A 22,525-nucleotide genomic window follows, 5' to 3' on the forward strand; every position below is an offset into this window, starting at 1 on the left:
GGCATTTATTACCTATTATTTCTCAACACGAATGCAAATTCAGTGACCGTGACTCTCGGGTGCGTGGCTCACACAAGTCTGTCCCCAAGGGGCACCTCTTCTCACTTGGCCTTCAGCATCAGGGCGGGGGCCCAGGTCCAAGGTCAACGTCCAATTCACCTATGCTTCGCTCTGCCTCACACACTGTTCCCATGTGATGCTGCAGCAAGGAGACGAACCCCCCGAGGCTCAGAGATGGTCCCAGATCGCAGACGTAAGTCGTGAGTGTCATCTACACTGGGGGTCTTAGAATTCAGGGCGTCCGGAAACTTCGGTGGGGCAAAAAATGACATCTTTATTTTCACGAACGTCCAGTTGAATTGGAGAACTCCAACTGAACCGAGAACTTTGTCACCAGTTAAAAAAAAAAAAAAAAAAAAAAAGGAAGAAGAAGAAGAAGATCACAGGGGCATCTGGCTGGCTCCGTCGGTAGAGCTCGTGAGTCTTAATCTTGGGTGTTGTAAGTTCGAGCCCCGTGTCGGGTGTCGAGGTTACTTAAAAAAATAAAATCTTCAGAAAAAAAGATCACAGGTATTTTCATATTACATTAATTATTGCAGATTTTTGAAAATCCTGCTCATGCCCATCACGACTTTGAAATAACAGTAGCTACGAGATTAGAAGCCTCGTTATTTAATGCGTTAAGAAGCACGTATCACAAAACATTGTGATAATTGTGTCTCCGTCTAATTAGTCGTCTCTGTAATCCCAGGCCACGGGTTTTATTCATTTGAAAACCTCAGAAGAAACCCCACGTTGCCGGCAAACATCAGACACCGGGAGCCCCAGAAGCCACCGCTCTCGAGGATGTAGGGACGCTGCGACCACATGGCCGTCCAGCTGTCCACAGGCCCCGCCTGTCCAGCTGCTTCCAGGACTCTTGCAAGGATGAGCAGTTCTCCCTTCCTGGTCCTCCTTGCCAGCAGAACCCACTTCCACGACTGAGGACAGTGGCCCTGGGATAGGACCGTTGCTGGCTGACTAAGCACCTGAGTGCCTGGTCCTGCAGGGGTGGGGTGGGGTGGGGTGGTCACTGGGAAAGATGTGTCTTCTCCAAGGAGAGAAAGGAAGGGAAAGAGAAGGGAGAAAGGAAGGCAGGCAGGGCAAAGAAGAAGGGAGGGAGGAAGGGGGGGGGGGGGGGGGAGAGAGAGAGAGAGAGAGAGCGAAGGAAACACGGGGAGAAAGGAGAAAGAGCCTGGGTGGGAGGGGGGAGGCGGGCAGTCAGGCAGAAAGCAGTTCGTTTTGTTCACGACAACGTCAAGCCCCAGGATTGACCTAGAACCCTGTCACCTGTGGATTTCTTGTTATACAAGGTAACAAACGTCTCTTTTAATCTAATCTGTATGTAACTAGGATTTCTCCCACCCAATCCAAAAAAGTGCTCTAACAGAGAATCTTCTGCAATTCAACAGCAACACGACAGCTCATTTCTGAAAGTCCTTCGGTGAGCCCGCATCAGCCACTCCACGGTCTCACATCTTGACCCTCACCTGGTGACCCCTCCCCCAGGCAGTTGTTCACACAGCGGTGAGGCGGCCCGGCCAATAAGGAGACTCAGTCTTTATTCTCATGACTGTGTTCAAGGTCTGGTTCAAAGTCTGACTCCCCCGTGGGTGGAACCCGGGATGAGGACCACGGTGGTCCTTTTTGCAGCCCTGGCCCAGCAGGGCCCAGACCCCCAGGAGCTCAGGCAGGAGCTGACATGCCAATCTTTCTCATTACTGCTTTGAGACCCTAAGGTTTTTTGGAAATGACGTATGTCATTTGCAGGCACACATAATACAGAAAATCAAGCATCTATACACTGTATTATTGGTAAATGAGTTAGGGATATTGGTAAATTGGTTTCGGGAGAGAATTTTCTTTCTTTCAGGTGCATCCATAGACGGGAGAGAGCATAAAAGATTTTATTTTGTTGGCTGATGTTTTTTTAAGGTTTATTTATTTTTGAGCGAGTACAAGTGGGGAAGGGGCAGAGAGAGGGGGACAGAGGATCTGAAGTCGGATGCTGAACGGACTGAACCACCCGGGCGCCCCCTGGCTGAATACATACGTATATTCTTTCAATGTGATTACTGCAGAATCAAATAGCTGGGTCAAGTCACACACTTGATTATAAAAAATGTTGCAGATCTGGTCCTCTTGCTCCAGTCCAGAGCTCATAGAGCTCCCCTCCCCCTGGACCAGCCCAAACTTCTTCCAGAACATTCCAGAGGGCACAGCTGGCTGGACTACCCAGTCTCGGTCTCTGCAACGACCCCAAACAGAGGCTACAAAGCACACTGTCCTCTTTCCTGGCATTTAATGTTTCCTCCCCTCCTACGTCTTCGGGACTATCAGGACAACATAGTTTCTCAACAAATAACGAATAAGCTTTTCCCTGATGTCAAAGCAAGACCCCCGCCCCCAACCCCACCATTCCTAAAGGACTCTGAGGGATACTGCGCAATTATGCTAAGAGCTCTTTTTAAAAGATGGCAGGAGAACCAAGTGTTTGGTTGTCTCGAATAATGGAGAAAGGGGATGCAGAAATGTGGCTTCCGGAACATTAAAAAGACTCATCTGTCCAGCCTTTTCAGTGACTCCCCACACCCCAATCGCAATCCAAATTGCTCAACAAAAAAATCAGTCATTTCAGTGTTTTCTTGACATGCCGGTGGGGTTTTTCAAAGGTAGGTATTTCATTTTATTAAAAACAATTTTTAATGTTTACTTTTATAATTTATTTTTTTAATTTTTTAATGTTTTAATCTTTGAGACCGAGAGAGGGAGACACAGAATCCGAAGCAGGCTCCAGGCTCCGAGCTGTCAGCACAGAGCCCGACCTGGGGGCTCGAACCCACAAATCGTGAGATCATGACCTGAGCCAAAGTTGAACGCTTAAATGGCTGAGCTCCCTGGGTACCCCAACGGTAGCGATGTTAAAAGACAGAAGGGAAAGGACCTCAGCCAGCCTCAGACGGCATTGAAGAGCCCCAGGAAAATGGTAAGCAGGTATATAGATTTAAGATACTATAGAAGCTGGGGTGCCTGGGTGGCTCAGTTGGTTAAGTGCCAGACTTCGGCTCAGGTCATGATCTCACAGTTCATGGGTTCGAGCCCCGCGTCAGGTTCTGTGCTGTCAAGTTCAGAGCCTGGAGCCTGCTTCGGATTCCGTGTCTCCCTCTCTCTCTGCCCCGTCTCGGCTTACACTACTCTCTCTCTCTCTCTCTCTCTCTCTCTGTAAAATAAATAAACATTAAAAAAAATTTAAATGCTAAGAAGCTGTGAAAATATTTGCCCCCTGCCCCCACGCCAGTTCGGTTTGGCATGCAGGCTCTAAGTACCCAGGGCAGACTCCAGGTGAGCACTTAGAAGTGGCATGACCTTGAGCAGGTTATAGCCCTTGACCTTGAGGAGGTTAAGGGCTTCCAGCAGCAGCCTCTCTGACCAGCTACAAGAGGCAGCCCATCACTCTGTCTCACAGGCTACTGTGAGCGACGAGAGTATGTTCCGAGTATGTTCCGGGGCACGGCTCAGGGCCTGGCAGACACATCGGGAACGTTCCACAAACAAGAACAGTAACAGTAATTATTACAAATAAGAATAAACCCCGCGAGGGCGCAGCAGTAAAAAGTGAATGCGTTTTAGAAGTGCGATAGGAAATGGTCACTGAGCAGGGTCCCCAAAGCAGACAGACCGTCTTCCTGGTCCTCCCACACTAGTCCCCTCCATCCTGTAAAGCCCGGGAATGACGTTAGCCACCAGCACAGAGCGTTATCTATAAAGTATCTTCTCTTTATTTAAGTTAAACAATTTTCGAGGATGGTTTCCATCTATAAAATGGACAAAGTACAAGCTCTGTACAGCAGTTCTTTTTAAAAATCAACTGGAAAAAAAATTTACCAAACTATATTTTGAGTTTGCAAAACATACTCACAGATACCATCGTTTTTAGCGTTTATGAGGACGTAAGAAAAGACCACCACAGAGAAGACGACTCACTTTGCCACGCTTTGCTCAAAGGGCTCTTAGGAAAAGAATCCGTACTTGTAAAAACGGGAGAGGGTGGGATCGTCCCGATGACTAAAAAAATAACGCAACCACAGTAAGTCACTTTGGCACACTGTGTCATGTAAACATAGCTCACCTGTAGACACTGGTTCCCGCCCCGCCTGCGTCCCACAGCCTCGCGCGGGTACCTGACGCTCTCCCCAGGGGCCCACCTGGAGTCGAGACCAGCCTCTGAGGACACAGGTGTGCCGCGTCGAGCCGGCTAGGGCCTCCCTGCCCGCTGAAAGCACCTCTGGGTGCTTGGCAGGGGGCCAGAAAGGAAGACACAGGACAGTCACCTGGCCACGCCTCTACGCCCGAGCCCAGCGTCCCGGAGCAAACACGCGCAGGGCTTGTGCAGTGGAGAACAAAAGACCAGGAAGATCCCCTTTCCTAGAGGAACAGGCAGGGAAGAGAGTGGCACTTTGCAGAGCGTCAACCCAGCGGAATCTTCTGGGGACGCTTCTCACTCTGTGACCTCCCAGTCTCTGCCCAAAGGGGCCCGAGGAGGTGAATTTCTGATGCGCGCCCCACGGTGCCACAGCTTGTGGGTGGCCAGCCTCTTTGAGACCGGGCCTGGGTGTGGGCAGCAGGCAGGAGAGGGGAGAGGGAGGCAGTGGCCGCGAGAATGACCAAGGAGCCACTCTGTCCCTGCGTGCGGGGCCGCCGCAAAGGCAAGGAGGACTCTGCGGGGACATTGCCGGGTGCCTCTTCCTGGTAGTAGCTTTAGTTCCGGTCTCGTGGTTTATACCGACAGCTGCTTCCTAAAGCACAAGCCTCGTGTTCCATGCCCTCCGTGTCAACGGATCAGGCGTCTTTCGGTTTGTACCTTTCCTAACGGTCGACCCAACGCCCATGACCGACAGCAGTCACCTGGGCCCGGGAGGGACAGTAAGGCAGGCCAGATTCCAGAGCCCAGGGACCGTGGCCAGCCTTGCCAGCTCGCCCAGACTCTCCCGATGAGTCCGGTGCTGGTCCCTGACAGCTTCCTGCCATCACCTACTGAGGGCCGTGGGAAGGGGTGGTTTTGTTTTTTTTTTTGTCTGTTTTTGTTTTTTTTTCCCTAAGAGAAAAGAAATTGGAATTTAAAAAGACCCAAAGCAACGTCTGCTAAAATAAGTAACCCATCCACGTTTACAGATACCGAGGGCACAAAATGTGGATCCCAACATTTGGCGGTGACTTCCGGGCTGAAGGCAACAGAGGCGCCCTGTGTAGGGCAGCCCCCCCCCCGGGCCGCCCCCCCCCAGCGGCCCCCATAGCACCTGCTCATGAGGATGCTCCAGGGGGCAAAGGAGACCACCTCCTCCCTCCGGGAGAGCCCCGTCCCTCTTCCTTCCGGCTGTGAACTGCTCTGTGGAGAATTTACAAGATGAGAACAACCTACAGAAACCATAGGGAACTGACCGTACGTTCGTTCTATATACTTATATTTAGTGTCCCACTGTAGAAAAGTTCATACTCAGATACAGCAAGTACATCATGTGGAAGAGGGGGGGTCTGTGCTGGGAAGACAGCTGGGAATAGAGGAGTGGGGACAGGGGACTATGACGTAAACCTGCAAAGCGACGTGGTTCGCTGCTGTGGAAACCCGACGTGATTTCAATGGGATCAAACATGGAGATTTCGAGAGAGTTCTCCTCGTGGTGACGTAGCAACGACACCCCTTCCACCCTCCCCGCCCCCAACTCGTACGCGTTCGGGCCGCTTCTCCGCCGTCCCTGGGGGGTCGTCCGGGGCTTCCCCGGCCGAAACCGGGGGGTGGGGGGGGGCACCGGGGGGGCCGTGGCCTCGGAAAGGGGGCCCGGCTGTCTCCTGTGAGGGGAGGAGAGCCGTTGCTCTCTCCTGGCCTCTTCCGTGTCCGCCCAGGCCCCGCGCCTCGCAGAAGTTCTCCGACTTTCAGACCGTGATGGAATACTGAGGTATATAGTTTCGCGGAAAGTTCAAGAAACATAATCAATAACGTGATCACCAAACTCAGCCCGACGGTGTAGGAGACAGGCCGGCGCGGCCTCCCCGGCTCTCCTACTGCTGCAGGTTGAGCGTGAACTTCCACTGCTGGGACAGGGCCGGGCTGCACACCTCCACGCTCAGGCCCCCGTTCTTGGCCGTGCGGCTGTCCAGGCACAGGTTGCTGCCCACGTGCCGCAGCTTGGAGTTGCCCTCGATCTGTTCCCACTTCTGCAGAAGACAGGAGAATGCCTTACAGTAAGGGCGCGAACGGAACAGCACGAAACAGATCCTTTTGGCGGCGTCTTCTGGCTACATTAAAAACCCAAAGAACCAAGTATCTTTTTTGGGGGGGGGGTGTGGTTCCTGATCACGATGGATGGGAGTTACCAACGGGGGCCCCCCCCCCCCCCCCCACAAAGCAGCCCCAGGTGCTGTGAAGCGCCCAGGAAAGAAACCTCCGCTCTCCGCCTCGGTCTGCAACGCAAAGCCTCCTTTTCCAGGCCGCCGGGGACTGCTTCTCCTGTCCCGCCCTCTCCCTCCCGTGGCTGTGCCCTTGTCCGAGCACCAGCGCCTGGGCGCCTGCTATCCTCAGTCATTACAAGGACTTGACGTAGGGACTCTGCATTCGTCCCCGAGAAGGCCTCATCTGATGATCCTTCACCTCAAGGAAGGAGCCCCAGGAAGCTGAGCCAGGTCAGAGGGGACCCCAATCGTGCCCCTGGTTACTGGAAGGCAGCCCTGCCCGGAGGGCATGGCCTGGGCACCTCCACACTCTCACGTAGGCCCTCCTGCTCGGCTGAGCCAGAGGAACTGTGTCGGGTGCAGCGAGAGGGAAAGAGACGCTTGAGTGACCAGAATGTCACGTTGAGGAACCTGTTTCTGGACTGTCCGTTTTCTCTACTAGTCTGTGGGCTCCTTGGGGGCCGTGTGTGTGAGAAACTTGCCTCAGCCACACTAGAGTCTCCCAGTGCTCTGCCTGGCACAACCGAGTTCCAAACGGGGCACTTGGAGAGCACAGGGCAGAACGTCTTCTTACTCAAGCGTGCGCACCCTCCCCCCTACCAAAACCAAACCCAGCAACCAACCCGTCAACCTCAACCCACCAGCTAACCAAACTCAATCAGCCAGTCAATCAACTCACCAATCAATCAACTCATCAACCAACCAACCAACCAACCAACCAAGTCAGGAGACAAAGCCCACAGCCTAAAGGAAAGGGAAGGAAAGGCAGGAAATCTGAGCCCCCCCCCCCTGCTGGTTACCCCCATGTAGGAATCTCCAATGTTTTTTTTTTTAAAAAAAAAAAAAAAAAGTATCACACTTTTTTCTCCCCAAAGCTCTCCCTTCATTAACATAGTCTGTGATTCTAATTAATTTTTTACACTGTGTGCGCTAAAGCTCCTTTCCGTAAGTATTTCTGCAAATCCTTTTGACACCGTGGAATTGAATTTTCTTCCTCCTGCCTCCCTTTCCCCTCTGACTCTGCAAATGCACACACAACACGAGCACACAGACGTGCCTAGAAACCAAATGGTCCAACTGGCAGGACGGTGCGGCTTCAAGATAAATTTAGCTGAGAAGCCTCGTCTCAAATGGCAAATGAACGAGGTGGGGAAGGAGGCAAGAAGAGGTGGAGGGGAGCCCAGCTCCCTGGGAACCGACCTTCTGCACAGGGACCCTGGGATACGCATTCGCACGGCCCGCTAACCTGGAGTTTTTGCCAACAGTGAAATTCAGCGTGATCAGATTGACCACGGGGGAGGTCACGGCTACCTGCCTGTCATCTCCTCCTTTCTGGCTCCCTGGCCGTCAGTCATTCCTCGCGCAGGTTTCCTCCACCGTCATGGGAAGTGTGTACGCCCTGCCCACATCCCCGTGTCACTCTGAGTGGCGAAGAATCGGGTTTGACAAAGGACACGGAATGAATGGAATCTGATTTCCTTCTCTGGAGGGGCTCTGCCTGTCATGTGTCAGAACATCAGCTAAACGGAAGGTCTTTAAAAAAATAACCCAACCCCAGCTGTGTCTCTGGAAGGCAGCGCCCTCCGCCCAGGCTCACGGGTCAGAATTCTGGGGCATCGAGGCTCTCCTGAAACAGCCCCCACATTTCCACATGCCACAAAGCCAGGAGAGTCTGCAAGAATTTTCCATCTCCTGGTGTGAGCCTCTCGGGGGGTCAGTGACACTTCCTAAGACCTGGGACTACAGCAGGATCACCTGTCAACTCCTGAGATAAGACCAGCTCCCGCTAAAGTGGCTCCTCCAGAGGTTACACGTCTGTTTTGTTCTGTTCTTTTAGGAGGTTTGGTGACCAGATAAAATCATCAGTTTGTCCCTTCTTTGTGCCTCCATGGGCGCCCCTGCCCCGTGACACTCCATGGTAGCGTGGCTGCAGCCTGAGCGGGGGGCATCATGGAATCCTGGGTGCATCGATGCCCAACCAGCAGGACTGTGGGCGGCCCGGGGACACAGATGAACATTTGAGGACGGCAGACTGTGGGCAGACAGCCGTGCGGGGGAGTCACCCGCTGCTAAACCAGGGATTCCGCTGAGTAGAGGATGCGGGGACACCCAGCGGTCAGGCCAGCGGCGGCCAGAGGCAAGCGTTTCTCCGACAACGGGATCTAAGCAAGGGACCTGGTTTTGGCCTCGGTCCTCCCAGGGGACCCTGGAGAGAAGATGCGGGTCTCAGCCTCCCCTTTTGTGAAGCCGGTGTTGAACTAGAAGCCCACTCAGGCTCCTGGCTCTGTGCCTCCGTTTCCCTACACCCATCTACCTGAGAAGAAGGGACCGTATGAAGGCAGGCCCGCTCCACACGTTGGCATGTTGGAAGGTCCTTTTGCGGCTACGTTTCTATTTCTGACACTAGCCATCACCCCAGTCAAGAAAGGGCATGTCTCCATGTTACCCCCTGGGAGTATGTCAGAGAAAACCAGCTTCAAAGGCAAAAACATTCTAAACTGTTTGGAAAAATACATACACATATATGTACATACATGTATATATGTGTGTGTATATATACGTATACACGTGTGTGTATACATATATATATACACACACACACACACACGTATACACTTGAGAGAGTGTGCGTATAAGGTTTCATCCACTTGAACTTACGTAGCATTTTTGTAAGTTTAAAAAACAAAGATATTTAACAAATAAGAACGTAAGTTTTCTTTAAAATATCCAGTGGCATGGAGAGAATGAGATTAACATGAGAAATAAGCAATGCCAGACCACTGGCTTAAGAAAGAAATACAGGTGTGTCTGCACAGGTCTTTCCTTTGGGGCTGAGGGTTTGTCAGCACCCCAAAATGCAACAGAATGAAAGCACCCCCCCTTTGGTGATGTTGTTATGAACCTCCCTTCCTTTCCTTGCACTTATTTGTGGCTCAGTGTTTCACTAACTCCTCAGCGGGCTCTGAGCCCGGGCCACGCTCCCTCTGCCCGCACGCACGCACGCACGCACGTCACCCCTGCATGCCTGCTCGGCCCGCCCTGCGCTTCCGGCCGACCCTTCCACTCCTGGGCCCGAGGTCCTGTGCCCCCGCATGCAGGGGGGTCTGATGAGGCAGAAAGTTACGGGATTGCGGTCATCACGTCCAGCACTCAGACCTACACTTCCACAGCCACCACCGTCCGTATCTCCTTGGTGCTCACCGACGTCACCAGATACTTTCAGGGTGCCCACAAACGAGCAGCTGCTACAGAGAAGCTTCTGGACAGGGGACCACCAGCCCTGCTTCCCTTGCACAGCACGGAGGGGAGGAAATGACCTGCCCCTACCACCGTGCCCAGGCTAGAGAAGGCAAGGCGTTCACAGACCTTCGGAGGAGCCGAGCATGCCATCACGAAACAGATCGGTCAAGAAGTTACGGGGAGCCATAACCCAGGACGGGGCACTCATGGCAGAGCGGCCCGCAGGGGGCAGAGGAGAGCAAGCACGCCATCCCGAGCCGGTGCCCGCGGAGACCGAGGAGCCTTCGCGGCACTCGCACCCCGCGCCCTGCAGAGACACGACGATCCCACGTTCGCCCAGCACGGGATTCGCGGACAGCCGGCCGCACACGGGGGGCTGCCCAGCAGGGTAGGGGGACGGCGGGCAGATCGCGGGAGCTGGAGTCCGGTGGGGCACAATCACGGCGTCCGCGCTGCCGCCGAGGCCACGGAGGGGGCACCGGGAGGCCAGGCCGAGGGGCACGCGCACCTGTCTGCTGTCGTTTTCCCGGCAGCCCTGCAGCCTTAGGACCGAGCCCGGCGTCCGGTCCACCACCGTCAGGCACAAGTCCATGTGTTTCACCGACTTCTCCTTCGTCAGGGCCCATTCCTGGAACGCAAAACCGCAGGTCAGGGGCGGGCCGCGCGCAGGCCCGCGAGGGGACGGGGCCCCCAAAGGGAAAGGGTCACGCTGCGGAGCCGGGATGCGGAGCCCCCCCGGGGCCAACGCATGGCCCACACGCGACTTTCCGCCTAAGGGCGGGGCTGCAGCTGGGGGTGTCCGGGGGTGCCTCCCGGCGCAGCACCAAGGTTTTTGCAGACCGTCGTGGCAGCAGGGCTCCGAGAACGCCAGGAACCAAGATAAGCAGTATGAACTATGTCAGCCCCAGACGCAAATCAGAGCACCGCGCTCATCTTCTACCCTTAAATGCGAGCTGGAGACACCGTGGCTCGTGCATGGTTCCCACAAGACGGACGGTGCAGGGCCAACTCTTCCACCCACGTCGTTTTTGGGAAGGCTCTGCGCCCCCTGCAGGCGTGGTCTGGAAACAGCCTTTACGGATGTGGATTGTAACGTGTGAAAATTATAAATTACACAGGGCCAATTTAGGCAAAACGTACAGCGTGTAGCCTCACTACTGGGCGGTGGGTGATTTAATGCTCAGGAAGGTCTGAGATCCCTGCGGCTGGGCCTATGTATTTACACACACACACACACACACAGCACAACTGGTTATTCTGAGTACTCGATAAGACTGTCTCAAACGGCAGGAAGCCAGAGAATGGGGAAGAAGTGGGAGTGTGGCCACGGGCAGAAGGCTCCCGGCAGGGCAGCGGGTGGGACAGGAGGAAGGTGGCTTCTGACCTCCGCTCTAGGACGGGACCCTTTCGAAGGGGTAAACACCCAAATGAGCGCTCGGGATCCAGAAGCAGCAAGGCATCTCCCGACGCAGAATTCTATCGGGACAGACCACCCGCGGCGTCATTTCTGCTGCGTGCCCGGGAAAGCTGCCACGATACAGCCGTCCTCGCAATGACCCCACTGCGCCCTGCAGCGACCCAGGTGCTCTCGCAGGGCCGGGCCCAGGGCGCTGAACAGACAGGCAGGGCCCCGCCCTCGTGGGGCTGGCTCTCCAGCGGGGAGAACACGTAACACACACATGAATGTACCACGGATACTTGGGCGCTATTAAGTGCTTTGGAGAAATTATTTTCCTTTTCTTCTAAGGGGACGGAGATGAGAGAGGGAATAAATTATCATTTTTCTAAAGTGTATTTATCGAGAGAGAGAGAGAGAATGAATATCTCAAGCAGGCTCTGTGCAGTCAGTGCAGAGTCCAATGTGCAGCTCAAACTCACGAAGCATGAGACCATGATACAAGCCAAAGTCAAGAGTCAGACGCTTAACTGATTGAGCCACCCAGGCACCCAGGGAATAAATGACCTTTTAAAGAAGCCTCACTATTCAATACCTAGGTCACCCTGGGACAAATGGTGGGCCCCAGACAGGCAGCCCCTGCAGGGACTGGAAAAGCCGTTAGCCTGTTCTCCGGCTGCCTCGCTCCTAACAGGGAGGCCGACTCGGGCCAGTGCCCTCACTCCCCTCGGCTTCAACGTCCTCACCTTTTAACTAGTGTTTCTCAAAGTGTGCTCCATGAGGAATTCTATGAAGTTAGTTCCAGGTCAAGTACATTTGGGAAATGGTGAGTTTGGGCCATGTTTCCCTCCGCAAATTCGGAAAGAAGTCTCTTAAAGGCTCTGAAAGTCCGAGGATAGAAGAGACCGCCCGGGCTGCTTTCCTTTGCGACTCTCAGACTCGGGAGTTCGGAGCCCTGTCCCCACCTGTCCCCACCAGCGGCTCTTGGCAGTGAGCTCTGCAGAGCGCCCTCTGGGAAGGGCCACGTGCCGCCTCTGAGGGGCGACTGTAACCTTCCACAATGCCGTCACTCAACGGTCGGTGCTTCTCAAGTGCCAACAGGTGCCCAACGTCACCGGCACTTGAGGGCGTCACTCACGGCACAAAGGCCCCCGAGAAGGAGGACGTGCATGCGATCTTTCATCACGTGTCCAGCGAGGCTTGTGTGAAACAATGGCACCGAGACACCCCCCCCCCCTAGCTCCGGGCTAAGATTTTAGATGGTTCCGGGAAGCAGGTGTCAAAAGCCGCTGGAAGGGCTGCAAACAGATACCCAGTTAAAGCTCATGTCTCAATGTTTCTACGAGCTTCTTGCCACTGTGCGCTTAATTATTTTAAAGCCGACTTTAGGCTGAATTTCAGAAAAACTAATTCAGCTGTGCAAACAACACAGCTAGTTGCCACTTTGTTCTTCTGTGTTGCATTTCAATGATCTGGATTTGTCAAATAGAGTTCATAAATATTTAAGGAACGCTTTTTTGAGCCGCTCCTCTTAAAAAAGCCCGGCCATTAATGTTCCCATTTCCTGTGTGTCTGCTGGGGCTCAGCCAGAAATCACATAACAAACCTTACTCTTCCAGAGCACGGGACCCTATTTTCAGTGAGGGAATGTTATCTACCCTCAGTTTTCACCCATGTGGCACACTGCTCAAGAAAGCATCACTTTCCGTCAGATCAGATGGGGCTCACTCATGGCGGGTTTACGAGTCGGGTTCTCTGCAAGCGGCAGGCGTGAGCTCTGCCTTCCAGAACCACACTCCCCAGTATGGTGGGAAAAAGAAATTTTTTTAATCCTTTATTTTTGAGACACACACACACACACACACACACACACACAGAGTGAAAGGTGGGGGGAGGGCAGAGAGAGAGGGAGACACAGAATCCCAAGCAGGCTCCAGGCTGTGGGCTGTCAGCATAGAGCCCAACGCGGGGCTCGAACCCACGAACCACGAGATCGTGACCTGAGCCGGAGTGGGACACTTAAGGGACTGAGCCACCCAGGCGCCCCGCCTCGGTTCAGTTACACAGAGCAAATGCCTCAGACCCTCGGTCGGATTAGCTACGTTCTGAGTGCCCTGTAGCTGCAAGTGGTCAGGGAGAACCACACTGGACGGGGCGGACTAGAACACCGTCCTCACTTTACAAAGCACAGCTGGACGGCGCTGATCTAGAAGGCGGCTCTCTCTGGGCCTCAGGCTGGTCCACGGAGGAAGGTATTCCCAGGTGTGTGGGTGAAAGTACACCACGTCGTCATACTGCCTCCCGGTCCCTCAGTGTTGTGGCCTCTCCCTTGAGGAAACTCTTCACTGTGCAGCTGCTCCTTTAGAATCACCCGCCTCGGGAGCTTTCGAAAGCCCCAGTGCTCTGCGGCCCCAGGCCAAGTGAAATCCCAGGCTTTCTGGGCATGGGACCTGGCGTCCGTATTTCTTAAAAGCTTTCGGGGCTATTCCAGCACAAAACCACAGGAGGAGTGCTCAGAGCGAGTGGAAACCTGCTCCCTGGAGAGGCGGGGCTGTGTGCTCCCGTCTATGACCCCTGAGGGGGCAGCACCTGGCACAGCGGGTCCCCCGCAGATTATCTGCTGAAAGGGAGGAGAAGTCACCCTGTGCGAGAACAGCAACGGTCTCACAACAGGAAAGGGGAAAAAAGAGTGGGAACTGTTTGGCTCCGCACAGGCCGTCACGTGTGTTTGTCACGACAGCCCCAGGCACGGCACCGGGGTCTGCTTTGCGCAGGCTCTGGGACAGGCCAAGGTCGGGGCTGGGCCACAGCACTGTCGCCTGTGTGCACAGCTGGCAGCAGCCGTGTCTGGGTGGCCTCCTCCACTGTCCCCAACTACTTCCTCCCCCGAAGACGGTGCCCTGACAAGCAGCTCGCCACCAGCGAGCTCTGATGCCTAGACATCAGGGGACTATAACCAGGACACCTCGGACACTGAGAGGGGGAGCAAAGAAAAATTTCATGGGGAGAAACAGGTGTAAACCGAGAATGTCCGGGGCAAGCCAGAGGAGTGTTCGTGGGCTGAGATACCAACATGCAGGCAGGATCTGGGATCCAGAGCCACAGCCACCAGCCGTCACTGGTGGGGGTGATCACATGGGCCACTGAGTGGTTGAGAGCCAAGCACAGAGCCCGGGACAGAAGCTGGCGCCTGAGATGCTGAGGGCAGGGTGGGCGGTGACGGGAAATCCTTCGCGGCCGGCCGGCACACTTACTTTTAGAATGCCCTACAGAGGGGCACCCGGCTGGCTCAGTAGGCTGGGCCCCCGACTGGATTTCGGCTCAGGTCATGATCTCACTGTCCGTGAGTTCGAGACCCCTGTCGGGCTCTGTGTTGATGGTGCGGAGCCTGCTTGGGATTCTCTCTCTTCCCTGATTATGCTCTCTCTCTCTCTCAAAATAAGTAAAGAAACATTAAAAAAATTACTTTCAGATGGTCTACAGAGTAAGACTTCTCATTGCCCAGGAGAGCTGCTAAAATATAAAGGACTGAGCCCTTTAACTTTCACTGGATCATCAGAACATCGCAAATGTGACAGAGGGAAACCCCAGGAATGAATTGGGGGGGGGGGGGGTGAAGCCAAGGCAGAATTATAAAACGTCTAACAACAGGGATGGTAAATAACTTGAAGGCAAACTTCCAGCAGTTTCATCATGGCTTTGGACAGAAGCAGATAAAACCCCCGCCTGTCCCCGTGCCCACACCCCTCCCGCCTCCCACCGCAGCCCCGAACCTCTACTGCTCAGCGTAGAGGGAGCCATCCCTGCACAGCCTCCCGCAGTCAGACCTGGGCAGGGACAAGGATGACAGCAACGCCACGTGACCCTGTCTCATCCCCTGTTGTGTGAGGCTGAGTATGTCACAGAGGCCATGCGGTCCCCAGCAAGAGGTGGGATCACATTTAATTTCACTGCCTCGGACTGAAAGGCAGGAAACGTGCCCCCCCCCCCCCCCCCCCCCCACCTCCTGTCCCCAACCAACAAACTGCCCGACTTGTGTCCTCCCTCCTCCTCTCCTTCCTTCCCTCTTTACGGGTCTTCCTTCCAGCTGACCCCTCACATTTGGGGGGCCCGGGAAAGAGTACAAACGGGGACCCACATATCACAGGCTGAAATACTTGAAATCGGTAAATCCAGCTGCACCCAGAGGCTGGCTGGGCGCTCACGCAAAGCTCACTGCCTGTCCATAGGACAGAGGCTCTGGGGACAGAGGGGAGACCCTGGGAGCCCAGGCGGGGGGCGGTGGGGGCGGCACGCAGGTGCTGGGCCGGCCCTGGCTGCCGCCTGAAGCTGGCTCCCTGCCTCTTGTCTGATTTAGGGTGTCCGGACCATTCCAAGCATCTGCTAAGATGCCATCACCAAGTGAAGGGAGCATTCAGGGATCGCAGTCTGCCTAGATACTCCCTGGGGGTGGGGTCTGGAGCCACCAGCTGTACATGGGAGGAGGGGCCCTCTTTTAAAAATAATCCTTTTTAGGGGGGTGGGAGGGAGGGGAGGGTGGGTGATGGGTATTGAGGAGGGCACCTTTTGGGATGAGCACTGGGTGTTGTATGGAAACCAATTTGACAATAAATTTCATATATTAAAAAAAAAAATAATCCTTTTTAAAGAAGGCTCTGGGATCAATAAACCTGTATACACCGAGTTAAACTGCCTCCCGACCCCGCCTCACCCCATTTAAACTGCAGGCCCTCTGAGAGCTTGGCATATTTTCAAGGAGGTAAGAGTACTTAGCATTGCCCAACCTTTTTTGCGTAAAAAGCCCATGGTTTCCCAAATACCTATTATTATCTCATTACAAAATGGCTTTCTAGACTGTTGTCTTCTGGAACACGTAGGCCACGGTTAGGCCCATCAAGCCTTCTTGGTCTCATTTTCAGTGAGGATAGAAGGTGGTGGGGTTTTACGCTTCCTGGAAAAGTTGTGTGTGTGTGTGTGTGTGTGTGTGTGTGTGTGTGTGTGTATGTGTGTCAGACCGAAGCTAGTAATTATTAATTTTTCTATCTAAGCCGTTGCTGTCTAACAGGCAGGGGGACCAGCAATGACTCTGGCGGCCGCCACAGGGACTGTGGTTAAGTACCCATTTAACTGGGGCATAGGTAGGTGTTGACAAGCACATTCGGAGACTGGACACAGATGGGGACACAGAACAGGTGCTCTGGGGATGAGCACACATCACAGGGAGGACGGAGGCAGCAGGAAGACGAGGAAGAGGAGGAGGAGGAGATTAAGACTGGCCCAAGGCTGCTGACAGGCTCCACGCCTCTGATCCGGGACACCCCACCCGATCTGGTGGCCGTCTGCTAGCAGGTGGCAGGCAGGAGCTACCTCACGGACAACTGGGGTCACAGGAGAAAGGCAGCAGCTAGGACTTGTAACGTCAGGGCCCCTTCCCCGTTGTCTCCGGGTCTCCGGGAGCTAAAGTCCACCCCACGCACATACCTGGTTCCCCCCTGCATTGTGGCACTCGTAAACTCCGACGACACCATCAGCAAAATGTCCCAAAGTGTCCAGGCAGTTGGTTCCTTGCTGCAAGGCCCCAAAAGCTATATCCTGGTGGTCGGGAACCCTGGAAAGCAACGGGAGAATCGTCTGCTTAATTCCGCGGGAGCCCCCAGCTCCCGCCATCCACTTCCTCGGCTTGGTGACTTTATCTCAGGCAGCAGGAACCACGTGAGGAAGGCCTCCACTAGACCCCGTGCCCCTCCCCCACTGGCGGGCGGTCTCAGCGAGGCAGCGTTTCGCCCACGTCCTGGATTTCTAAGCCCGACTGAAGATCACGTTGGAGGACGAGTCTTTGTATTCCACGTCAGGGAAACGTTTCTGGAAAGGAAAAGCTCCTGTATTCTTCGGTGTTGGTCCGTTGGAAGTTCTTTAGGAAAGCAGTGAATGAGGGGCGCCTGGGTGGCTCCGTAGGGTTGAGTGTCGGACTTCGGCTCAGCTGACGGTCTCACAAGTTCGTGAGTTAGAGCCCCACCCTGGGCTCGTTGCTGTGGGCCCAGAGCCTGCTTCGGAGCCTCTGTCCCCCTCTCTCTGCCCCTCCCCCGCCTCGTGCTCTCAAAAATAAACATGAAAAAAAATTAAAAAAAAAAAAGATACGTATTAAAAAAAAAAACAGTAAAAGAAAAGCAGTGAGTGTGGTCGTGTGCCGCTTGAACTTCCCAGAAAACTTAGGATCTGACCTTTGCCCGGCAGAGGGGAGAACCTGAGTGGCTTTGTCGGGTGGCCTTGCCACAAACAGACCCAGGGCATGGCGGGGGGGTGGGGGGAATGACACACCTTGGGATTCGACCCGCATCTGCACCTGGCCTGGGCCCTGCACCAGCTGCGTCGTCTCTCAGACCTCCCGCTCTCTCCACACCTCACCCCCCTCTTCCGCACGGCACCCGAGGAACAGGCCACCTGCAAGTTATCATGTAAAAATACTGCCTCGTAAGCCGGGCTCTTGGGAAGCACTCGGTAAGTGGCAGTGATTACCATGGCCACAACACAAGTACGAAGTTGGTGTCTCCCTTGCCTGGTGCAGGGCGGGGTCGGGGCAGCGGGGTCACCTGCCGGCACGGTGCGCGATGCTTCGGACACGGTCCAGTGTCACCTCGGGGTGAAATCGCATTTGATGTCGCTCTTGCCTGGCATCATTACCCACTAAGACCCAGGCCAGCAAATACGAGGTGGGTGCCATTGGGGGGGCTACGATCTGCTGCTGGGAGGCCCCGCATGAGCTGAGAGAGAGAGAGACGATGACCGGGGGGCTCCCGCTGGTGACCGACACCGTTCCCAATCCCCAGCAAAAGCCATCCTTCACAGAGGGGGCCGGAGGGAGGACACCGTCCCGCTCTGCCCGCTCTTCCGGCTGGGGGTGGGCGGGGGGAGGGGGGCAGGAGTCGTACGTTGCTTTAAAAGCCGAGGCAAAGGTTCCAGGGGGCGATGTGCGCGAGTAGCTGCGATGAGGCCCAGCTGCATCATCTAACCCTCCAACGCGTCTCTGTGAGAAGGGCTCTGGAGGAGCCGTTAGTGCAAAAGATCACGGTGGGGGCTGTCGCGTTCCCGGTCCCCGGGCTGGGAGACACGGGACTCGCGGTGAAACGCTCTGGGCATATTCAGAAGAAGGGATGTGCCGCATTAAAGCCAAGAGCTGTCTGGCAGCCCCTTTACGAAGATGAAGCGGATATGGATCCCGAAGTCCGGAGGCCCGCGCGCCCGCCGATGAGGGTATCAGTGCTCCCTCGGGACGCGGGGCTCACGTTAATTTACAACGAGACGCCGGGTGTGGACAGAAGGCGCGGAAGAGTGCTTCTGATGAGCTCTCCTGGAGGGAAGCAGGGCGCCGGCGTCATGACTCCCATTTTACGTGGGGTAGAGACCAGCCTGGAGGAGGGAGGCGCCGTGGGCGGGGTCCCGGTCCCCGCGCCCCTGCTGGGTGCCACCATCGGCGGTTGCACAGGAGGGGGCGGTGGTGCCCGGGCAGCAGGGGCCAAATGGCAAGCGGCAGAGCGGAGGTATTCTTGGATCTGCGCCCGGGTCGGTGCTGGGTCTCAGCTCCCGACTCTCCCCAACTGGGGCGAGACACGCGAGGACGGGGAGGCCCGGGGAGCCAGAACCGGGAGGTCGGATGGAGGCTGCCGGGCAGGGTGGGCACAGCGCCCACACCTGGGGGGGGGGGGGGGGGGCCCCCCGCTGCTCCTCGGGCCGCTTACACGGCCGGTTAGAGCACAGTCCTCGGCCGCTTAGCCCCTGCCCCCCTTGCCAACGGGGAAGGAGTTAGATGAGGGGACACCTGGGACTGTCTCCACCTCTCCGGAGAAGGGCAAGGGAATGAGGCAGGAGGCCGCCATTCAGGGAGCACATTCTCAGGGCTGCTTGGTGACAGCTGCGGGGGAAGGACACGCAGCTCTCACTGGGGGGTGGGGGGAGGGGGTCCAGCTCCTGGCCTCCTGTCCGAGGTGCAATCTTCACTTCCTCACCTTCCGAGGCCTCGCCGCCTCTCCGATACTTGCTGCTCCTAAGCCCCGGCGAAGTGAGACCCCCCCCCCACCGCAGGTCCCCCCGGGGGGCTTACCTTAACTCTGGGTAGACGTTTTCGAGGTACCATTTGAAAGGCTTGCAGCTAAGCTTCTTCCTAAGCTCCAGTCGGCTCTGAATACTGGAGAAGAGAGAAACAAGATTCCTTTACCAATCTGAAGAACTGACCGGCTCCCTCCATCAAATCTGCTCCTGAGAACGGCACTGAGGCGGCAGTGGACCTTGGACCCCGCACACTCCTGTCCCCATGACCCTGGGCACCTCCCGCACCCCGTCTGCCCGAGGCCCTCGCCCGGTCCCGAGCAGAGGCCCCTGCTTCGACCCCCGGACGCCTGTTCCCGACTCTGGAGGCGGTGTGGTTCTTGGGGTGCGGGCTGACCGCGGGGCTCCCCCCACCCCCAAGGATCCCGAGCAAAGCAGCACGAGAGGGCGCAAGTTACACTTACTTTCCATAAGGGACGTTTCTGGCAGAAGGCACTGCTGCGTAATAGAAGTTTTTGTATTCGTCCATCCAGACCTCTGCTGCCCGGCGGGTGTTACTAGAAACCAAACAAATCTCCTTGAGCTGTGATCTGCTTCCTTTCCATCAGCGTCACGCTGTGTGCACTCGTCCGCTCGGAGTGCCACTCAGGAAGGTCCTCCGACGCCGGCCGGCAGCTTGGGCAGCGGCGTAGAGAGCGGGCTGTCCCCGCTCAGCACCCAGGCCCGTGTCTGCGGGTAGCTGGCATTCAGCGGGTGCTTACTGAACAAACAGAGCTCGCTTTCTCGGGTTGCGCGAAAACGGATTGTCAAAGAGCAAAAGTCGGAGTCAGAAATGCAGCACAGGCAGGGACTGGGAAGAAGAGACTGGGGCTGTACCATCGGGAAGGACAAAGCGTCACGGCAACAACCCGTGCGAATGTGTGCGTGGAAGGAAGCACCAGGGAGGACAGCCGAGAACCCCTCGGCCTCCACGGCCCTTCTCATCACGGCTCTCACCCTACCAGACGGCCGTGGGCAAAAGTTAAAAATAGATAAGAATTCCTATTAAAAAAGACTTTTTTTTTTGCCTGCAGACCTGAGCTGACAGAGTGTCCTGTTTGGACAAGGAGTCGTCACGTGAAGGGGACAGCAGCTTTACGCCCCACACGTGGGGCTCTAATCAGCTACCCCGTGCTTTTCTAGAAGGCAGGAAAACCACATGCTTCGGTCTCAAAACCATGACGCATGATCAATAAGGCCGCTGGAACAAGCTACTTTTGCACACACGGCCTGCGTTAAAGGATTCACGCGCACGGACGTGCACATCTGACCCTGCCGGCATTCTTTGCAAAGCATGTATAGAGCAGCATTCATACAGGGAGCCTCTCTGCTCCCAAGTCCTAGACTCAGTACCAAAGTAGACTCACCCCTCCTTAAGAATCCGTACAGAACACATTATGTTCTTCCATAATAAATTACTAGGGAGGCAGCGTTCACCTTCGAAAAGAATTCCTTTTCTCTACCAAAAAGGTCTCTTTTTAAGTAGGGAGGCTTTCAAATGATGTGAGCTACAATTATGAAAATCATTTCTATGCGGGGCATATATCTTTCACCTAAAGTGATGCAGAGCCCCTTTTTCTCTTCCTGAGATAGAAGACGAACTGTTCCAAATGCCATCTACTAGACAGGCAATACAAAATAACATGGCTGTCCTCTGACCTGGCAAGTTCCCGCTTCTACAACCTACCTCGTGGAAATTTATCGACTAGGAAGGAAAACACACATGTGAAAATACGCTCACTTCAGCATTGTTTATAATGGCGAAAAAAATTAGAAGCCATACGACCATCGACAGGGAAGTGATCAAATAAATGGACTTCTCTGCGGCCACTGAAAATACTGGTGCGCTTCTTACATGCTGCCGTGGAATGACGCCCTTGACTGGCTGTTGGGCGGAGAGAAAACAGGCTAGGGAACAGCGCGCGATAGATATGTGCGTGCAGGGAAGGGAGGGGGAGGGGAGGGTGCTGGAGAGATGGACCTACCACATTAGAAGACTAGCATCTTTGTTAATGAAATTGGCGATATTGTTTATTTTCGCTCCGTAAGAAAGACGTTCAACAACGAGCATTGAAAGATCTGAAGTGCCCGGGATGCGGGATCGTAAGTATTATTTCTCAGAAGAGCCATTAAATATGCTTACTGGGATTCGGAGTCTTACTAAGTGGCCCATGCCTCAACTTAACACCCAGTCAATCTCCAACAGGCCGTGTGACGTCAGTCCTCTGGGACCGGGATTGCTCATCAGTTGGATGAAACGGTTAGATTCAAGCATCTCCTAGGTCCCTTTCAGCCCCGAACGCTTCCAAGGTTTTCTGAATTCCAATCACACCGTGGTTTTGAATCACCTAAGTCATTAACCCATTTCGCAATCCCTAAACGCAAAGCAACATCCTTCCGTCTGCTGAATAGAGAAAGATCCAGAGGTAAGACTCAACCAATAAGCTTCACGTGCTTACTCCGCCCCAGTTTCCATTCATTCATTCAAATATTTATTCAGTACCTACTATACGCCAGTCTTCTTGGTGCTATGGATACAGCGGCACCCAGAAGGGTCCACTTTGATTTATCCGGGTTTTCCTTGCCTTTGCTTCCTCTCTGCCCACCCCTACGCTCAGGGCAGACAGGGTAGCTCTCTCAGAAAGCAGGCAGCAAAAGAAGGTGTGAGTCACATGGGCCAGTTCTACTGCACGGTGGGAGTAACAGAAAACAGTCCGGTAAGAAAGTAAGTTTACACCGCTGGGTTTCCTGTATTTCATTTCAATCGCATTGGTGAAGTCTCGCCATTAACTCGAAACCTAAAACCCAATACCCCTCTCTAAGGGATGTGCCCCACCGCCAGGCTGCTCTTCTGACTGGGGCCATCTCTGGCCTCCGGGTAAATTCTAATTCACACACACTCCAGCACGCACACAACACCCTACAGTCTCTTGAGGGGCCTGCAGGAAGCAAACTGGACACGTCGCGACGTCGCCCAACTGGCCCACTCTCAACTGGTCTTGAGGGATGTGGCTGCCACAACCAGAGACACGAAGCAAGGATTTGCAGGTGGGTCACAGCCTTACCCTTTCTAAAGTGCCAGTGCCCACATGTGCACACGGGAGGGGTAAAACAAGGCAGGATCCCACTGGGGCTACTTGCTCCATTCATTCACTCACTCATTCATTCATTCATTCCTCACTCACTCACTCGCTGACATACTAACCTACATAAATGAGATCATCCTCTGCGTGTTGTTCTATCGCCTCTTTTAGCATCTAGATAAAAAGATGGGTATGTGGTAATGCCGTGGAGTCCGGAGCCCGGCTCCCCGAGTGGCAA

The 22,525-nt window shown here is 54.8% G+C and overlaps 1 protein-coding gene across 4 annotated transcripts in view; it reads right to left on the reverse strand.

Annotated features, from left to right (window-relative positions):
* Positions 1-3,795: 3,795 nt before the first annotated feature.
* Positions 3,796-22,525, reverse strand: part of GALNT2 (polypeptide N-acetylgalactosaminyltransferase 2) — a 194,846-nt gene continuing 176,116 nt past the window's right edge. For 2 of the 4 annotated variants that reach the window (XM_040464851.1, XM_040464847.1), the window contains exons 12-16: positions 19,630-19,722; positions 19,221-19,304; positions 16,604-16,730; positions 10,235-10,354; positions 3,796-6,252 (exon numbers count right to left, since the gene is read on the reverse strand). In XM_040464851.1, the coding sequence (XP_040320785.1) occupies positions 6,097-6,252; positions 10,235-10,354; positions 16,604-16,730; positions 19,221-19,304; positions 19,630-19,722 (580 nt within the window). In that variant the 3' untranslated portion in view covers positions 3,796-6,096. The remainder of the gene's footprint in view (positions 6,253-10,234; positions 10,355-16,603; positions 16,731-19,220; positions 19,305-19,629; positions 19,723-22,525) is intronic. The other 2 variants (XM_040464850.1, XM_040464848.1) reach the window with 1 other exon arrangement.

Source organism: Herpailurus yagouaroundi, unplaced genomic scaffold (genome assembly GCF_014898765.1).
Source record: "Herpailurus yagouaroundi ecotype Mexico unplaced genomic scaffold, PumYag 530, whole genome shotgun sequence".
Taxonomy (NCBI): Eukaryota; Metazoa; Chordata; class Mammalia; order Carnivora; family Felidae; genus Herpailurus; species Herpailurus yagouaroundi.